Below are 19,261 nucleotides of genomic sequence, written 5' to 3' on the forward strand. Positions count from 1 at the left end.
GGAATACCGAATCTATGAGTAATATGCTTCAAAATAAAGTCAATTACCTCCATATAAGTCATATTCTTGAGCAGCACGGCTTTGGCCCACTTAGTGAAGTAATCCGTAGCAACTAGCACGAACCTATGCCTCTTTGATGACGAAGGATAAATTTGACCAATGAAATCCAAAGCCCAACCTCGGAACGGCAATGGTTTGATGATAAGGTTCAACACGGCGGCGGGCGCCAAGTGAACATTGCCGAACCATTGACAAGCTTCGCATCCCCTATAGTATTTTAAACAATCTTCAATCATCCTCGGCCAATAGAACCCTGCTCTCCTAAGCAACCAATTCATCTTGTGGGCCGATTGATGAGTTCCACAAATTTCTTCATGCACCTCTCCCATAGCCACTTTAGATTGATCTTCATCTAAACACTTCAATAAGACACCATTTTTATTTCGGCGATATAAATCTTCATCAAGCAATGTGTATTTGAACGCTTGCCGCCAAATTTTCCGATCAACCTTAAGTGTAGGATCTTTCAAATATCTAATAAAAGGAATTCTCCAATCTTCTTCTGTATCTTGGGCACAAATGTCCGAATTTACAATTAATTCGGCCTTTGAATCAATTGTGGCGTGCCCCCCAGTGCTCTGTCCAGAACCGGTCAGACCGGCCGTGCAAGGCCGGTCAGACCGCCCGGGGTGGCCGGTCAGATTGGCGGCATGTGGCTGGTCAGACCGCCCCTGGTCACCGGTCAGACCGCCTCTGGTCTCCAGTTTTACCAATTTTGCACAAAGACTTAAAATCAAGCATCGACACTTCTAATACCAGAAATAATCCCTTCTTCACATTATAGCCAGATGCTTGTTGTGCCAAATCATTTGCTCTAGAATTATCATGCCTAGCAATATATCTAATAGCAAAATTATCAAAATTGGCAATAATATCCAAGCATGAGTCAAGATACCTATTTAGTGATCCGTCCAAGCATTTGTAGACTCCGGCAACTTGTTGCACTATCAATTCCGAATCACTAAACGCTTCCACGTGCTTAGCTCCAATCATCTCCATCACTTGTAAGCCGAATAATAAAGCATCATATTCGGCTTGATTATTTGTACAATAATATTCCAAACGAACCGATGCCTCATAACACATGCCATTAGGTGAAAACAAAACTACCCCTATGCCTTGACCTTCTTTGCAAGAAGAACCATCAAAATAAATCATCCAAAGTATAACTTCAACTGAGCAAACTTTTTTCTCATAAGCAATATCTACATGATGATCTACTATAAAATCACATACAATTTGGCCTCTCATAGATTTCAACGGTTCATAAGACAAATCATATTCAATCAAAGCATATGCCCACTTACCAATTCTCCCACTTAAAATTGACCTTTGCAACATGTGTTTAATAACATCGGCTTGACACAGCCCTGACACCGGCGTCGTCCCGGCCAACCTCCACCTCCACATCCGCCCGCGCCAGGTTGAAGGTGGCCACCCCCGCGAGTCCCGCCGCCACCATCATGGCAAGCCGCCGGCTTTGCCAGCCACTCACTCCGGCAGCGGCAAGGCAGAGGGAGGTTGTGGAGAGGGGTGGCGCCGGTGGCTAGGTTTCCACCCCCGTGTCGCCTAAGCGGGAGACGACGTGGGGTCTTTCTATAGCCCCTAGCTATTTAGGCTTTGCAACAGACAAAGGTATAATGAGGACGGATAAAGTACTCAATTTTGTACGAACAAAATTATGTGCTCAATTTCTTCTTTTTTTTTAAACTACGCCTTTGGTGTTTTCGGTTCACCCTATTTAGTGTAAGCAACCCTTCACCAAGATACTTTTGGTTTTGGGTTAATTGGATCCATGTCGCTGTAAATGTGGTAAATAAAAAAAATACCACCACTATTCATGTTATTGGCTGTGTGCCACTAAAATTTTCTAAAATTAGAACCATGCCACTTCTGTCATTATTTTCGTCCTCCTCTCTCACTTCGTCATCCTACTCTCTCATGTCGGCACGGGGACAAGGCGAGGCGGCGCCGGTGAGCGGCGAGGATGAGGCGGCAGGGAGCGGGTGCGGTCGTGGCCGCCGCCAGCGAGGACGGTCGCGGGGAGGTTGCGAAGGGGCGTGCGGAGTTCGCCGAGGGGCGCGGCCGCCGTCGGTGAGGATGGTCACAGAGGGGCGCGGATCTTGCGGAAGAGCTCATCAACGACGGGGAAGGAGATGCCATGGCCACTCGCCGACGCCGACTCATCTTCTCCCCGTCCTCTCGACGCTCGCCGACGCCTCCTCGTCCTCTCGCCGCTCGCCGAACTACTCCCCGCTATATGCTCCCCACGCCTGGCATCAAACGCAAACGCATCGGGAGCTCCTCAGTCATCGACGACGACGGCGGATCCACGCATCTCGCCGGGAGCTCCTCAGACACCAGCTTCAACGTTCTCTCCGCCGCATCTCGCAGACCGACGATGCCTCACCGCGCCCCCCGGACGCGGACCTCCGCCCGGTCAGTGGCAATGGCGATGGTCCAAGTGCGCGGCCGCATCGGGAAGCAGGCCACAGCCTTGCTTGCACGGTGCACGTCGGCGTCTCGCTGGCGCGGCGGCCGCGCCCGCTCCCCGCCGCCTTATCCTCGTCGCTCGCCGGCGCCGCTTAGCCTTGTTCTGTGCCGACGTGAGAGAGAAGGACTGAAATAATGATAGGAGTGGCATGGTTCCAATTTTAGAAAATTTTAGTGGGACCCAACCGATAATGCGAATAGTAGTGGTATTTTTCTAATTTGGCATATTTGCAGTGACATGATCCAATTAACCCTCTGTTTTTTTGTGTTTTGGGAGCATGTTAGCCACTAGGCCAGCGCGACAATAAATTAGACAGGGCAAGCGAGCAGTCTATTCTTGATGATGTTGCCAAATTCATTGTATTCTGTGCTTAATTTAATTTAAATTTTTTTAAAAAACTTCTATGGCCACTAGTGTCTCTCGCACACCTTATTTATTTCAAGCAACCACCAAACAAGATGTTTTTCGTTTTTTTTCTGAGCATGTTGGCCCCTTGGCCAGCTCGACCACTATATCATCCTCGCAGTGCAACACCTCCAGCTGTTGTTTAGAGCAATTTTAATAATATATTTAATAATATAGTCAACTACTAACTTTAAAATTACACACATCATCTTAATGCTACGTTCGTTACAGCCTGTTCCCAACCCCAATTCCTCGTTTTCCGTGTGTACGTTTTTCACATTGCTAAACGATACGTTTTTGCAAAAAGTTTCTATACCAAAGTTACTTAAAAAATCAAATTAATCTATTTTTTTAAAAAATAGCTAATATTTAGTTAATCACGTGCTAATGGACCGCTCCGTTTTTCGTGCAGAGGAGATATGCCTTAAGTTAACGTAATAGCCCAAGCAAATTATAGTTAACTAAAGATATATCCTACACTTTTAAAATTACACACATCATCTTAAGTTAACTTAATAACCCACATATAATAGTTAACTGTATATATATATTACACCATTAATACAACCCCACATTTATCTCTTATATAATTTATTGGAACTCGTACTACAACTAACAATGAATCTATAGCCTACTTTTTTCTATCTCCTCTCCTCTCTTCTCCACATTAAGCATAAATCTGTAGCCCACTTTTTTCTATCTCCTCTTCTCTTCTCCACATTAAGCACAAATCTGCTGTGCCAATTTACACAACCCGCTTACATCACTTTACATATAGTCCCCTATCGACTGCTGTAGCATATAGGCCCTGACCCACATAATTCAGTGGCAGCTACTCATATCCACTATATAATGCCTTGATATATAAAAGATGTACAGGCCTACATAGACTACTCCCTGTCATTTTCATTTTTGTCAATATCAAACTACTCTAAATTTGATTAAGTTTGTAGATAAATATAGTAATATTTACAACACCAAATTAGTTTCATTAAATCAATAATTAAATATATTTTCATAATATTTTTATCTTGGGTTAAAAATATTACTACTTTTTTCTACAAACTTGATCAAACTTGAAGCAGTTTGACTTTGACCGAAGTCAAAATGACTTATAGTCTGAAACATAGAGTATATATTCAAAATGACTTATAGTTATACATGTATTGTCTTGGTCTCTCTTCTTCTCCAAGGGAGTCTTATATTTATACCCACGGATATCCCCTTGTCCAAGTAGAACTAGGGAAATAAATATGAATATGTTCGGAGTAGTCATTATAGTTTCCATATAGTACTCTGCTTCTCCTTCTTTATCCGGAAAATCCTCCGTATATAAGGTATGATTCCGTATAAGACTCGTTAAATGGTGGGCCTTGCCGAGTTTAACCTAAGACTATTAGGTATGTCTTATCCATAAGTTAACCGTGAAATTTGGTAAACCCCCAGGTCATCATCGGCCTAAAATCAATATCGGCTTCAGAGTTCTGGAATCGGCCGATGGGAGTCGTCAAGTCGCCAGCAGTCGGATTCTTGGAGGACTCGGTTAAATCTATTCAAGGAAGCTTATCTAAAAGAGAAGAGACCGAGTTCAAGGAGGATGCGGCGTGGCAAGTTATTTATTAATTAGGAATAGTTTGTTAGTTTCCTTTTATCTTTAGGAAAGTGTGTTTAGTGTCCTATAAGGTTTTTATGTTTTTCTTTTATTTTTAGAAAAATTTCTTTCTTGTTCAATAAGGACTAGTATCTATCCATGGGTATAAATATGTACACCCGGGGTCATTCTAAACTATCTCTACGATCAATACAATTTAGTGTATCACCACCTTTTACCTTTTCTACTTTTTCGACGAGTTTCTACTTGTCATGGTTGTTTGCATCGGCGGGGCTAGGGTTTCGACACTCTGATCTTGTGCATGTAAGAACCTATCTATCGTATGTCTCTGTTAATCTAGTCTTAACATCTCGATTTAGTTCTATCGGTTGTCTCTCGCTTTAGGGTTTCTACCGATAAGGTATCGGTTAAATCGTCTTGCTAGATTAGATTAGTTTAGACATCCACCACCCTGAAAATCAATCAAAGGCTTGATTGTCTAGATATTATGTTTCTTTTCATACTTAGTGCTGCATCAGTACATTCGATCTGCTAAGTCGTGCTTAGAACTATAATCTCTAGCCTGCTTGTGGATTGCCAATAAGGCTTTCATCGGGGTTTCAACTTTCAACCGATGAGTTATCTGGACATTCCACAGGCTTATAAGGATTGCATATATAAGTTGAAATAACACAACCCTTAGGTGCCATATGAAACCAGAAAATGCCCAACATAGTCCGTGGGCTGTTGTGACGGCGATACTGTCTCCGTTTTATAAAAAACTAACCTATTATATCCGGTAGTAGGTTGATTTTTTATGGGATGGAGGGAGTACAACCGTAGGAGTATTAGTGATCTATGACCTATGTCAGCCATGTATAAAAAATAAAATTAAAAACATCTTTCGTGGGTTCCCCAGTGCACTCATTCGCTTTGTTTATGCGTACGATTTTTTTTTCCCTCTCGGTAAGGAGGGCTGAGCGAAGGCGTTTTCGTAATTTTCTCTCTCGATGGAATCTTCCTCCCTTCTATCTTATCTACCCTGCTGAAATGCAAAACCAGAAGTCCAAAACCATTCTTTTCAAAAAACAGAATTCCAAAACTGCCATGCCCGTATGGCCACAGCCGGTGCCGCCGTGGACCGGCTTCTACGGCGGCTAGCCGCAGATGCTGGTCGTTTGAAGCTGCCCTCGAGCATAGACGAGGATATGGCGCAGGTACGGCGGACCCTGGCAAGGTTGCAAGATGTGCTGCTAAGCGTGGAGGGGAAATACTTCAAGATGAGCATGGAGGCGCAGGAATGGATGAGGAAGATCAATCAGATTTCCTATGACATCCAAGATCTACTAGATGAATTTGAGGACTGCAGTGAGGCCGGATCTCAAAGGGGCAGTTCCTGGATTGCAAAGGTTCGTCACAATCCTTTGAAAAGGGGTAACCCCCATAGTGGAATTTCGTTTTCAGATTACGTCCTGATTTAAGAGATTTTAAGTCCTTTTACCTTTTTTCCTTTAGAAAAATAACTGTGTCAAATGTTCACTATTAATTATTTCATCCTTCAACAAATTATTGTTTATTTTCTGTACAACTGGCTGTGCAAATTACAAAAGTTCTACTGCTGATGACCTGAAAAATGCAATATGACATTGTTTCAGTATTATAGCTGTTCCCATCGTTCAAGTGACTAATACTTTACCTGTAAAAGTATTGATGTCTGGAGTATTTCTTATGCTATTACTCCTACAGTTCTGCTTCATCCTTCTATGGCCATGCATTGTTTACTTCTTAGCTACGCAGTGTCAGTGTTATATTGCTGTATCCTTTTAGCAAGGGTTCTTTCTATGACCACGCATTATTTACTTCTAGCTACGGCAGTGTTAGTGCTATTGTATACTTTTAGCAAGGGCTCTCCCCTACTGTTCCCCAAAATGAATCCTTTGAAATATGATTATCAATTGAAATTAACTCACTAAAACTACGACTTCAATGTATAATTTGCAGGAAATATTGTTGTGTTCCTCAAGTCCTTGTTTCTTTAATAGTAGTAGATTGCAAAGAATAAGGATAATCAAAAGAAAGTTAGATCTGTCAACAGAAGATTCTGTTGTATTGAGTTTAATGCAGCACAGTCCATCCAACCTTAAGCATTGCAATGAGCCAGTAATTTTTGATGGATATAAAATCCTTGGGAGGGACAATGACAGAGAAAATGTAAAGAATTTGCTCTTCCAAAATGATGCTGATAAATTTTCCATCATTCCCATTGTCGGCCTTGCGGGGATAGGGAAAACAGCTCTAGCAAGGTTAATTTTCCAAGACTATGGAGAAGAGTGGAACTTTGATCAACGTATATGGATCTGTATCGACAGGAAATTAGAGCTTAATAAAATTGCCAATGATATAATTTCACAGGTTAACAAAAAAGAAGAAACTATTTCAGAGTTTGTCCTGAATGATCAAATTCATAACAACTTGCAGTTTATGAAGAATCGCCTCCAAGAAGTTCTTTCTGACAAAAGCAGTTTGATAGTCTTGGATGGCTTGATTAGCACAGATAAAAATCAGCTAATTGAATTGAAGGAGATGTTGAGGGGTACAGAGAAGTGCACCAAGATCATTGTGACGACTTCCAGTGAAGTATCTGCAGATCTAATAGGCACTGTTCCATCATACAAGTTGCACCCTTTATCTGACGATGACTGTTGGGGAATATTTTGTCAGAGAGCATTTGATAATGGAGCCGGAAACATGGACCGTGCTGAAATTGGGAGGCAAATTGTGAAAAGGTGCGAAGGCATACCTATGGCAGCGTATTCTCTTGGTTCAATGATGCGTAACAAGGATGATAATGCCTGGTTATGGGCAAGGGATAAGGAAATATGGGAATTGCCAAAAGTATTTGCTAATGGGTTTGAGTTACTTGCACCATTCAGTGAAATATATCACAGTATGCCCTCAGCTTTAAAATCATGCTTCTCTTACTTGTCAATCTTCCCCATAGGATTCGTAATAGATAGAGAGAAGCTGATTCAACAGTGGATAGCACTTGACATGGTTGGTTCAAAGCACGGGGCTTTACCTGCTTATGTGCATGGAGAGATGTTCATTCAGGAACTCTTATCACTATTCTTCCTTGAAATCCAAAAGATACCCTCTGTAAGTAACTTTTTTTTAAGCTAAAGCCTTGTCTATCTTTTGTGTACCAGTACATAAATTACACGTGAATAATAATGATATTTTTCGGTGATTGTTATCTTACTCCTTTTCTTTTACTTTAATTTCGTGTATTAGCACGTGGAAAATCTATATCCTTAAAAAGTATACAACATTACATTTGTTGATGGTTGTTAAGGTGGTAAAGCGTCCTAAGATGATCCCGGGCTGCCTTATCGCCATAGCAGTAAGGCGCAAGGTGAGGCAACACCTTAGACACTCCATACTAATTAGGTGGCAAACAAAATAATCTAATCTGATAGCAAATCAAAGTTGTATTTTAAGAGCAGTACAACACACGTATATATACCTTGTTCTTGGCAAATCTTGAGCCCACTAGATGGTTATAGTAATTACTTAACTAGATATCAATTTATTAACTAAAAGAACACCATCCTATGAATACACAGAGAGAGGCGGCATGGGGGAAGAGCAAAGCAGGGTAAATATGTGCTGAGTACTACTACTAACAGGGAGTCAGGGAGCAAAACAGAGCAGTAGAGGGAGGAGTATAGTAGATGAGATGTAGAGGAGAGGGAGGAAAGACCACAACATAGTAGCAAATGAGGGAGCAGAGTAGATAGGATGTAGAAAAGGGGGGAGGAAACACCAAAACAGAGCAGCAGAGGAAGGCGCAAAGCAGGATCACGTAGAACAGAGAAAGAAACAGAGGAAAGTAGAGGTGGAGGGAAGAGGAGAAAGAAGAGCATGCCTGCTTTTAGTTTTTGTGTCAATGGTGAGGACCAGGATGATGGCGCAGGTGCAGAGGACCAGGATGATGGTGCAGGCATAGGGTAGCTGCAGGCGAATGGATCGCCACAGCCTCAGGCTCCAGCGACCCTCTTTCTGTTGTTTTCACATTGATTTGGTGGGATTTGGCACGTGGGGACCTTTTCACCCTAAAAGTTGGCGCTTGTTAGTTCTGTTTCGCGTCCAGGACCCATGGCGCCAATTTTTTGGGCCCTTGAACTAATCGGGGCAAAAACCGTGTCCTCGACTTCCTGTGGCGTCACCTTTAGCTGTTGTAGCGCCAAGGACGCGATATAGACGCCATAACGGCGCATTGGGTATAAGGCGGACACCATAAGCAATATGGTAAGGCGGGCTAGACGCACTGACTCCTGGTAGCGCCTTACTGTCATAGTGACGCTTTGGCGACGCCTTGACAACCATTTTGTTCCAAGAGTAAAATGCATGGAAGGTCACTTAACTTGTTTAGGTGTGTTAGGTAGATCACTCTACTTTTAAAATGCACATTTAGTTCACTAATGTGAGTTAAGTGAGTCATTTACTTATCTAACTATCCAAATGAGTATACCTTGTATACATGGCATGCAACCTACGATTGAAAAAATTGCTTTCGGACATGTGCATAAATCGCATGCGTATTTTTTTTCCCTTTCTCACAACACTAGCACTTGGAAATACACGGAATTAGGGAAACCAAATCATTTCACTTGTAATTGTTTTGATGAGTTCTTCTAGTTCTCAGTACTCTCTCACTTGCCATCAAACTCGCTGGTGGCAATGATAAGCTATGAATATAAACAGTGACGGAGGCAAAATCCTAGGCGGCAACGACGACAAGCTTAACAGCAACGGAGGTGAAATCGTAGGGGGCAGCGGCTGCGGATGCCCAAACATTTTTTCCAATCCTATGTGGCACACGTGTACGAGGTGTGCTCATGTGGATAGTTAGATGGCTAAATGACTCACTTAACTCACATTAGTAACCCACATGTGCATCTCAAAAGCAAAGTGACCTATGTGACACACCTAAACAAGTTGGATGACCCTCCATGTATTTTACTCTTTGTTCTAATTTTTTATTTGAACAAAATATGCTGTCACATCTAGTAAAATTACTGTGGCACAGAAGGGTGGGTACATAAATTATGTTAGGCATTTCTATTCAATTTAAATTTCAAGGCCTATTTGAAGCTTAGATCACATGATTTTTTGGATGAAACAGAAGTCTAAAATTAAGTTCCTACAAGAATTCCATGTTCCAAAGAGAACCTGATGTGTTTAGGAAATATTTAAACCCCTTCTGTCAGGCAGAATACTAATTACATTGGAGTAAATTTACAGAGGCAGAGACCCCTCGTGAAATACATTACCTATTCTGTACAAAAAAGGGGAGATTTATATTTCCAATAAATTGACATTTAGTAAGCATTAACATAGTTAAACTTTGCGATGTTGCTGATGCAGTATGGTATCCTAGTTATCCTGTCATTTATGTTTTTCCCATTTTATGTTTGCTCATGGTGTGTGGTCAGAAAGTAAGGCACTGCATGTAAATTATGTGCTAATTTCCTTTAAAAATAAGACGTTACAGCATCATCTATGGGCCTTCTGTAACTGAAACATGTAGCTACGAGTAAATCACTCTATCTAACTCTGCTCATTTAGTAATAGTCTTTACTATGAATGATGTGAATGTTTTTATATATACTTCTGTAGTTTGCTAATGATGATTGATGACTATAGCAGTTCACATGGTAAACATGATAGCAGATCATGATTTTGTTACTATATTTTAATGTGATTGCAAATTGGTAGTACTTGTCTCAATGTGCTGAGAAACAAATATTGCTAATTTTTTTCATAGAAAGAAACATTTTTTTTGGGTGTTTAAACTAATTACCTTTGATGTGCTAGCTAAATGCGGAAGATATTCAAACACGCAGCTTCCTGTGCAGAAGCCTGTCTCTGTCAGTGCTTACTGCTAAGCATTTCAACATTTAGTCCAAATTGAACCATGTTGTTTTGGAGCAAATTGTGAGATTGATATGTTTGTTTTTTAGGCCACTGGAATCAGTCCTACCAATCGTCGTACATTACTCCAGGTGAATAGCTTGGTGCATGCTTTTGCAAAATATGTTGCTGGTAGTGACATTGTAATTTCTGATGGTAGAGAGCTATCAAGGGGCCCTTCAGCTGAAAAGGTCTCTTCCACTTACGCTGTGCTGATAAATCACACAGGACACTCAACCCTTCAGAAAGATGTTCTCACCGGGGCCAGGGCAATATCATTCAAAAACTGTCTTCTTGCAGATGCATTCTTAAGATTGAATCATCTGCGGATCTTGGATCTTACCTGTTGTTATGATCTAGAATTGCCAGCATCCATTGGCTATTTGAAGCTTCTCAGGTATCTTGCTGGTTTTGGCTTAAGAATTCGTAAATTACCAAACCAGATGAGTAGCTTACAAAACCTTGAGGCTTTGGATTTCTCAGAATCACACCTTGAGGAGCTGCCATCATTCATTGGATCTTATCAGAAGCTAACATATTTGAACCTTCAGAGATGTGAGAAACTTCGGAACTTGCCCAGAACACTTGGGGATCTCAAGAGACTAGAATATCTCAACTTATCATACTGCCCCGGAGTCAGTGAGGATGCTGACTACTTATGCAGTCTCCATGCACTTCGATTCTTAGATCTCTCTGGCTGCTCTGAGCTTCAACAGTTACCTCATTTGTTTGGTAACCTAACAAATTTGGAGGATCTAAACCTGTCAGGTTGCTTTAGGCTCGAGAGACTGCCACTGCCAGATTCTATTACAGGACTAGTAAATTTGCAGTATCTGAAACTTTCACATGTCATCTCTGAGCTGCCTGAGTCGCTAAGCAAGCTGGAAAGGCTCCATACGCTAGACCTTACTGGTTATCGTCTACCGCTATCATCAGGCGTCCCTCCAACATTGGCAGACATTATACGGAAGATGCCTAATCTCAATATTATGTTGAGAGATCGTTATGGTGTTGAAATGTCTTGTTCCTCCATTTCTACTGGTGGAAATGGGAGAGGGCTGCCTCTCAATCTCAAAAATAAAAAAATTGTGGTGTTGCAATTTCAGATTTATGTACACCATAATATTCGATGCTCAACAGATAATGCAAATCTCGTGACGGAGGAAACATCTGATGAGAGAGTTACTCTGCGGAAAATACGAAGCTTACATGACCTAGGCGATCTCCACGATATTCACCATTTAGAAAGTCATGAAAAAATAGAGGAGATGCAAGAACAAGCGCGTCAACTTGTTGCTTCCAGTCGTCTTGATGAGGTAATTAAACTATCGAACGAATCCCTTTCATTTGTTCTTTGATCAAGCCTGCTGAAGTGCTGATACATTTTCATCCCTCAAGGAAGTCCCCTCGTTTTCCATATCATTCAAATAATCTTTAAAAGAAAGTAAAAATGTAGACAAAACATAATGATATATCACTCCACAGAAATTAGTTTAAATCGGCGTATACAACTTTTTTAAAAAGCAAATATGACTGTGAATAGCGCACATATTCACAATCGTATTTGTTTATGCTGTTTCAACTTGTATAAATTGAAAATAAAGTTGTATATTTATAAAGGAACATATCACATTAATCTATCTCATTATTTTTTAATGATTATTTGAATGACAAATCAAATGTTTTTATGACTATTTAAATGATATATAAAGTGGGGTATATTTGCAAGGATAAACTATCTCCCATATACTCGGTAAGTCTCTCGTTCTATAAAAAAACTCAAGACGTGTCCTATCACAGAAACATTTAGGGCGCTCCTAGTGGTATTGTGTATACTAAAATACTATACGGTACCCCGCACGTTGTTGCGGGATAGCTGCATTCATATGAAAAGGACTTTAAAAAAAATTCCGCTATAGAAAAGAACAAATTAAAGCAAAACCCAATTTGTAGTTAAACATCTGAATTATGATTTAGGGTGTTAGCTTTTCAATTTTCTATGTATCAAAATCAGTAAATGGTGTCAACTAAAGAATCTTTTAAGAGAAACAACAAACCCACATAAACAGACAAACATCAAGTGCAAAATGCACTATGCATATGGTCGCAAAAAATAAAATATAATAACATAAGCATCATATGAAAACCATGAAAGTGTGTATATATAGTTATGGGTGCCATGCATCCCAATTCCCGGAGAAATATATACTATGATAACAAATTTAAACTATTCCATTAAACATAAAATTAATTAAAGACTAATGTAGATGAGTAAGTGCTAAAATTGCTCTTGTTGATGGATGGGATTTTGAGGCTGAAATGGTTGGCTCCTTCAACCGTCTTGCAATTATCATTCATCCGTATAATTTCCTACAGAACAATCGACGAAACATGAATAATTCCATTGCACAGAAAATAATTTTTCTCCAAAGCCAGCTGACCTGTTAATGGCATCCCTAAGGCTATGTTCGGTTCCTTGGGATTAAACCCCCAAGGGGAACCTATCTAGGGAGGGATTGAGTGGATCCCTCCCATGTCACTTAATCCCTGTGGGATGAATTCCCTTGATTTTCCTAATCCCTGTCTTCAAAACGTTTGTTCGGTTTTGGCTTTGTGCGCCTGCTTAAATCCCGTGTCAAGGCAGCAATAGGCAACAGCAACAACAGAAGGAGTACTGGTGCTTTCCTGCTTCAACGTTGCACGCTGTCCATTGAGTTTAGAATAGCAAAATTGATTTTCAGGTTGGCAGCTTAGAATAGCAAAAAAATATTGCAAACCGATATTTTTGTATAAGTGAAAAGTGCAACATGATGAAATTCACTTCAGTAAAAAAATATTGCAGTAACCTCATCAATTACGCGAAAATCACATTGATTAATCATTAAAACAAAAATATTGCAGTATCATCAAGGCCTGTATCCGGTTTAAGGCAAGGAGGCATCACCCAACAAAGCTTGAGGTCACTTGACAATACAGAGACAACTAAATACAGTCATAGTAGTGAAATTTGACAATAAAAAAAGAAAAAGATGAAACTATGTCATGATTCACTTGAGCTATAAAAATAAATGTGAGCTGCCACACCAGGACTCCCAGACCAAATGGTTACATCAGCAATATACAATGGTTCAGAGATCAACATTTGTTGCTCCTGCAAAAAGCCATCATCTTGTACATGTTTGCTCATTCACTCTGTATCTGAACCACCATCCTCTCAGACTTCCTCCAAAAGCCTGTAGAGAAGAAAGAAGTTTCCTTCAGTTTTCAGTTGTAAAATGCAATAATTTAGGCAATGCTTTTGCGCAGTGAGCAATTGTCTCAAATTTCCTGAAACCAGCCAACTATTGATCCTTGGCAACATTTTTACCAAGTTTTCAGTTTGACAAGTGATTGTTTGTAAGCTGTATTGTGTGCTTTGCCCAATAGCTAGCAGTGCTAGAAACATGGATATGCATATGAGACTAATGCTAGCAGTGCTTCAGATATCAAAATGAAATTAGGACACATATAAGATTGAGCAAGCAAAAAACTGAATTCAATAGTAGCTATAGTAGAAGCAAAAATCAGTAGTCTGCAGATTAAGCAAGCAATAGCTGCAAAAATCATGTTTTACATCCAGAATTTCTTCATTACATGGTTCTACAAGATCTACTAAAAATGGACCAACCTAGGAAATTATTTTTTAGACCATTTGAACCATGTACCAAAATAGTTCAGATTTAAGTTGTATTCTGCCGACTGCCAAGAGCTTTTTACAGGCCTGAACTAAAGCTGCACATGACTCATTTTTCTTACTACTTCAATTTGAACTTTGTACTTTGTTCAGAAAATATGGCATGTGGAATGGCTCATTGATCTACTTGTATTATGGGCACTGTCAAGTATGGGTGAGATTACAAGAGCAGACAACTTGTTGGAATCACTTCTGATGAACAACATTTGTCTAGTATTTCTGAAAAATGAACAGCATTCACTTCTGATGCCTCAATATTATTACGCACTGCATGTTTTTGTGGCATTACTATTACCTGCCAACTAATTTTAAGAATAAACCATTTTCATAACCTTTATGTACAAATTTAAAACAACTCACATTGAGAATCAGAAAACGTGGTCTTTCAACTACTCAACTACCAGGAGAATCAGCATATTCTCACTAGGGCACTACAAACAGAGGATCAGATCCAGGAAGGACATGATCAGAGCTTCAGACTATGTTAGGAATATTACTCAGAACAAATCAAGGGAGAAAGAAGAATAAATCAAGAAACCTTGTGAGGAACAAAGAACAGATCCATGCCCTCCTGCTTCTCCTTGCCGCCGCAATAGCACGAGGTCACGAGCGCAAGAAACCCTAACACTGGAAGAGGAGGCTAGGGGAGATGGGAAGGGAATGAACTCACCGGGGAGAAGGTGGCCACCGGAGGAGAGAGCGTGCCGTTGCCGTCACGTCGTAGTCGCGCCGCGCCGTGCAGCCGTCCCCGCCGCAGCGCCCCCTCTCATTGCGTCGCTGCGTCGAGAGGATTTTTTCCTCGCCACCAGAGAAGCTGAATATTTCCCGGCCGATGACGAGGGGAAAACACTGGGGTGGGCCGGGATAAAATCTCGCCTGGACTTAACCGAACGCCTATACTTGCATGGGCTGGTATCCTTTCCACGCCGGGATTTTCCACGGGGATTAGACCCCGATCCCAGCCGGGAACGGCCCAACCGAACAAGCCCTAACGGGGAAACTTAGGCTGGCTGGCCACAGCATGGACCTCACTCATCTACAGTAAAAATGGTCGGAGACAAAAGGAAATCAACCGAAGCTGGCCAATACAAACAATCTATTCTCAGGGATGCATGCATGGTTGTGAAGATAACTGAGAATAGAAGGCAAAATATAGAATCTAACAACTAGCTTGAGTTCATACGGTGTGCTTGAGGTGAAGTAAATACATGTTTAAATGTCACAAATAATTTAAGAAGAATATTAATGGAAAGAAACGGCAACGTAATGGAGAGAATACAAATCACGGATAGACTTTACAATTGCTCTTACATGCATGAAGGTATATTTAAAGTTGAATGTGCCATAATTGTTGGTGAAACGGTTGGGGCTCTAATAATAGCAGCAATTGGAGAGCAAATAAAGACCTATGATTTTATTGCAGTATTTTTTAAGACTAAGCTATATATATGTGGTCTCCATATTTGTAGGACAAATATTTTATAAATTATTCACAGTCAAAGATTTTAAAGTTTGACATCAGTTATGATAAGTATTAATTATCAGCCTGGAGGGGGACAATAGTAATATCCTTAGGATATAGTTAGACATGATATGTAGTGACACACATCACAACATTTTAGAAAATTACAAAAGGGGCTGTAGCATAGCGGTTACAGTGCTATGTAGCACCTCTAGTCCTGGGTTTGGCTCCCAAGGGAGCAAAATTTTGGCTTAATCGAAGAAAAAAAAATACCGTGGGATCTCCCTCACTTTTTCCTGTAAAAAACATTTTAGAAAATTAGTGCATACAACAAATGTAGAGCGAAATTTAGAAATTTACATAAGAATCTTTTAAATTAAAATAATTTAGAGAAAACGACTAGCGCGATCCACTAGGTGCGTTAGCGGATAGCTATTTATGGCCCAGACCTATAGGCATCTGCATAACTGCATTCCCTCTTAAGAGGTTAGGAAGGTGCACAAGAAAAGAAATAACAAAATTACTTAGGGGTGTTTAAATCCAGTGGTGTAAAATTTTGGCGTGTCACATCGGATATACATACACACATTTAAAGTATTAAAGATAGACTAATAACAAAACAAATTATATATTCCGCATGTAAACTACGAGATGAATTTATTAAGCCTAATTAATCTATTATTAGCAGCGCCACATTGTTAAATTATGGACTAATTAGGTTTAAAAAATTCCTCTCGCAATTTACACGCAAATTATGTAATTAGTTTTTTTATCTATGTTTAATACTCCATACATGTGTCCAAACGTTCAATGTGATAGGGTGTAAAATTTTTTTATGGAAACTATTTTACCTTGGGGTTGCAATGAATTTGTCGTAATTATTTTTTATCTCTCTTCTCGTGCCTGGATCGCAGCACATATGCACGGTCCAATGCGCATTAGCCAAATATATATTTTTAAAGAAAAAGTCTCTATACCCCATTTATCTGAAATACAAAGAACATATTTATATGCATTTTATGTACTATTTATTTGGTTTTCCTTATGCTTTTTTCTCGTTTTGTGTGTTATGTTTTGAAACCATTGAATTGGAGGACCTAGAGTCCTTCATCGGTGATTCACAACCGTTCGTTGATGGCAAGTCACAAAATGCACTTCCTTGATACTGTTTGTAACTTTATTTGCAAACAATTTTTTATTTTAAGGGTTAAGTCTGAAATTATAGTTAGCTAGTTACTCCAACATAGTCTTTTCTTTAACAAGGTAAGAGTGGCTTGGCTTTAAAAAAGCTAAATAAAAATGTTGCTTATTTGTTTATGCTTAAACTTCTTAGCTTATAAATCAGTTTATATAAGCCTAAACAAAGAGGTGTTATTATAATATGAAATGGAGGGAGTACTATTTAGGAGAACATTTGTTGAAACTCTTCAAACTTTAATGACAAATATTTTTTTCAAATGCTTAGTTGAAAAGAGGCATGCGTAGATTTGCTTTGGTGAACACTATCAGAATATTATAAACCTATATATATTAGAATTTACAGATTTATTTTAATGTAAAATTGATGGTCAAAGTTTTGAAAGTTTCACTTTTCTAAATATCAATTATTCATTAAGAGAGGAAGTATCGGTATCTTACCGCTGCTATGCTCACCTAGGGCGTATCGGCCAGAATATATTTGTGCTCGGACAATGCAGATGAGATTTGCTCGATCCAAGAAAAAATATCTCGTTGGATGTAACAATGCACATCGGAAACGATTTAGTACCGTGAGGTACCAGTACTTCAACATACATTTTGCTGGACCAGAGCAAATCTCGGATGGAGATAGCTGTTGCAACTGTCTGATTCTTTACAGTTTGTAGCATTTCAAAATATATTCTCAAAGCGTGTTTACCATGGATTGTGTTTATGAGCTATTTTTCAGAATTGTTTTTTAATAGGGTCAATTGTGTTATTACCCCTACTCTCATGTGCAATTGTGATTTTATCCCTGTTTTTTAGGGTTTGTGATTTTACCCCTGTTTATTTGAAATGAAGCTATGGTTTACCCCTGTTATGTTAAGTCATCCAAACGGTGTTAAATTTGTCAAAAATGACATGTATGCCCTTGCAAAATTGCCCCATGCTCTACTGAGAACTTTGCAATTTTACTCTTTTTTTTTTACATCAAGAACAGAAGTTAATAGGATTCACTGGATGGAAAAAATTCACCAAAATTATTCATCAATACAGTCATGCACCGGGAAAAAAAATCATCGTGCAAATTCCTGGCAAATAGTACTACAGTACTGAGACCGGAAAAAGAAAAAAAAAGAAAAGAAAAACAGAGGCCTCGCTGTTGTTATTTGGTTCAAGGGTATAATGGTCCATCCACACTTTTTTCAGTAATTTAATCTATTTTTTTACTCTCTTATTTTAGGGCCACCAAACGTCCATCCAAAGCAAGGGTAAACGGAAGCTTCGTTTCGAAAAAGTAGAGGTAAAATCACAAACCCTGAAAAACAAGAGTAAAATTATAATTGTATATGAAAGTAGGGGTAAGAACACAATTGCCCCTTTTTAATATAGAATCATTAAAATCTTGTGAATTTTATGGAACTTGTGGGAAAAAAATTCAGATCATCATCCAGATACATGATGAAAAAGAGAAATGTATGAAGAAGACGATGAAAAAGGCGATGAAAAAGGCGGCTAGTGTCACCGGTACGCACATACCTTCACAATATATATGCTAGTCTGAAATTGTAGTTGTTCTTCCGTTTTTCTTCGCGAACATCATTCCGTTGATTCGAGAGGTAGCGTTTTGATGCAGGCGTGCAATCGGTGACGCTGTGTGGCGGCAACAGGAACCTGCTGATGGTGATCGGTGAGGGTGTGGACACCAACAAGCTCCTGAAGAAACTCAGAAACAATGTAGGCGCCGCTGATATCGTGGAGACGATGCCGGCGGAGGCCGAAGAGTTCGAGGCAGCAGCAGCAGTCTCCGGAAGCAAGAACTTCATGAAGATGATGCCGCGGTGGCCGAAGAGCTGGTCGTTTGTGAAACAAGAAAGCTTGGTCGATCAACTTAACTTCCCACGCCACAGTTTAGGCGTGTGCTAAAGTTGTGGCATGGCTAGTCTTATGGTGAAAATAGGGTTGTTCTTTTTAATAATGAAAAACTAGCATGGTAGCCCATACAGATTACGCGGCTAGCATTATTATATTTTCTCTTATATAATAGCATATATGTTTTCTCATTATATTATTCAAATATATTAAAATGACAACATAATTCTAAATTTTGCAATAACTTTACAAAACTACTAATGTGTAATATTCATATTGTATTTTATATACGTGTTAGTTATTAATTATTTTTAATATCAAATTTTAGTTAATTTTCTGTAAATTGTATTTCTATATAGACTCTATGCTCTTGTTTCAATATTATTTATTTTTATTTCTGAATTTTTATTATTTCTAATTATATTTCTATGTGGACTCTAAACTCATCTTTCAATATTCTTTAATTTTTAATTTCGAATTTCAGTTACTTCT

General features: G+C 39.5%; 1 protein-coding gene and 1 long non-coding RNA gene across 6 annotated transcripts; one reads left to right on the forward strand and one right to left on the reverse strand.

The window, feature by feature from the left end:
* The first annotated feature begins 5,610 nt into the window (after positions 1–5,610).
* Positions 5,611–19,002, forward strand: LOC4346750 (putative disease resistance protein RGA1). Of its 5 annotated transcripts, XM_015756684.3 has the most exons (8): positions 5,611–5,959; positions 6,552–7,706; positions 10,428–10,480; positions 10,574–10,615; positions 10,684–11,839; positions 18,141–18,200; positions 18,340–18,424; positions 18,534–19,002. In XM_015756684.3, exons 1-8 carry the CDS (start codon positions 5,666–5,668, stop codon positions 18,821–18,823), a joined length of 3,135 nt encoding a protein of 1,044 aa, XP_015612170.1. In that variant the 5' UTR covers positions 5,611–5,665; the 3' UTR covers positions 18,824–19,002. The 5 variants fall into 5 exon arrangements, with proteins under 5 accessions (XP_015612170.1, XP_015612169.1, XP_025875957.1 ...); XM_015756685.3 differs by lacking the exon at positions 5,611–5,959 and having other exon boundaries at positions 6,638–7,706; positions 10,752–11,839; XM_015756683.3 differs by lacking the exon at positions 10,428–10,480 and having other exon boundaries at positions 10,574–11,839.
* On the reverse strand, positions 13,378–15,093 carry LOC107276964 (uncharacterized). Its single transcript, XR_001540061.3, has 2 exons — positions 14,927–15,093; positions 13,378–13,756 (listed from the first exon to the last, which is right to left on the reverse strand). It is a non-coding gene; the product is annotated as an uncharacterized lncRNA (long non-coding RNA).
* Positions 19,003–19,261: the final 259 nt, after the last annotated feature.

This window comes from Oryza sativa, chromosome 9 (genome assembly GCF_034140825.1).
Source record: "Oryza sativa Japonica Group chromosome 9, ASM3414082v1".
In the NCBI taxonomy this organism is placed as follows: Eukaryota; Viridiplantae; Streptophyta; class Magnoliopsida; order Poales; family Poaceae; genus Oryza; species Oryza sativa.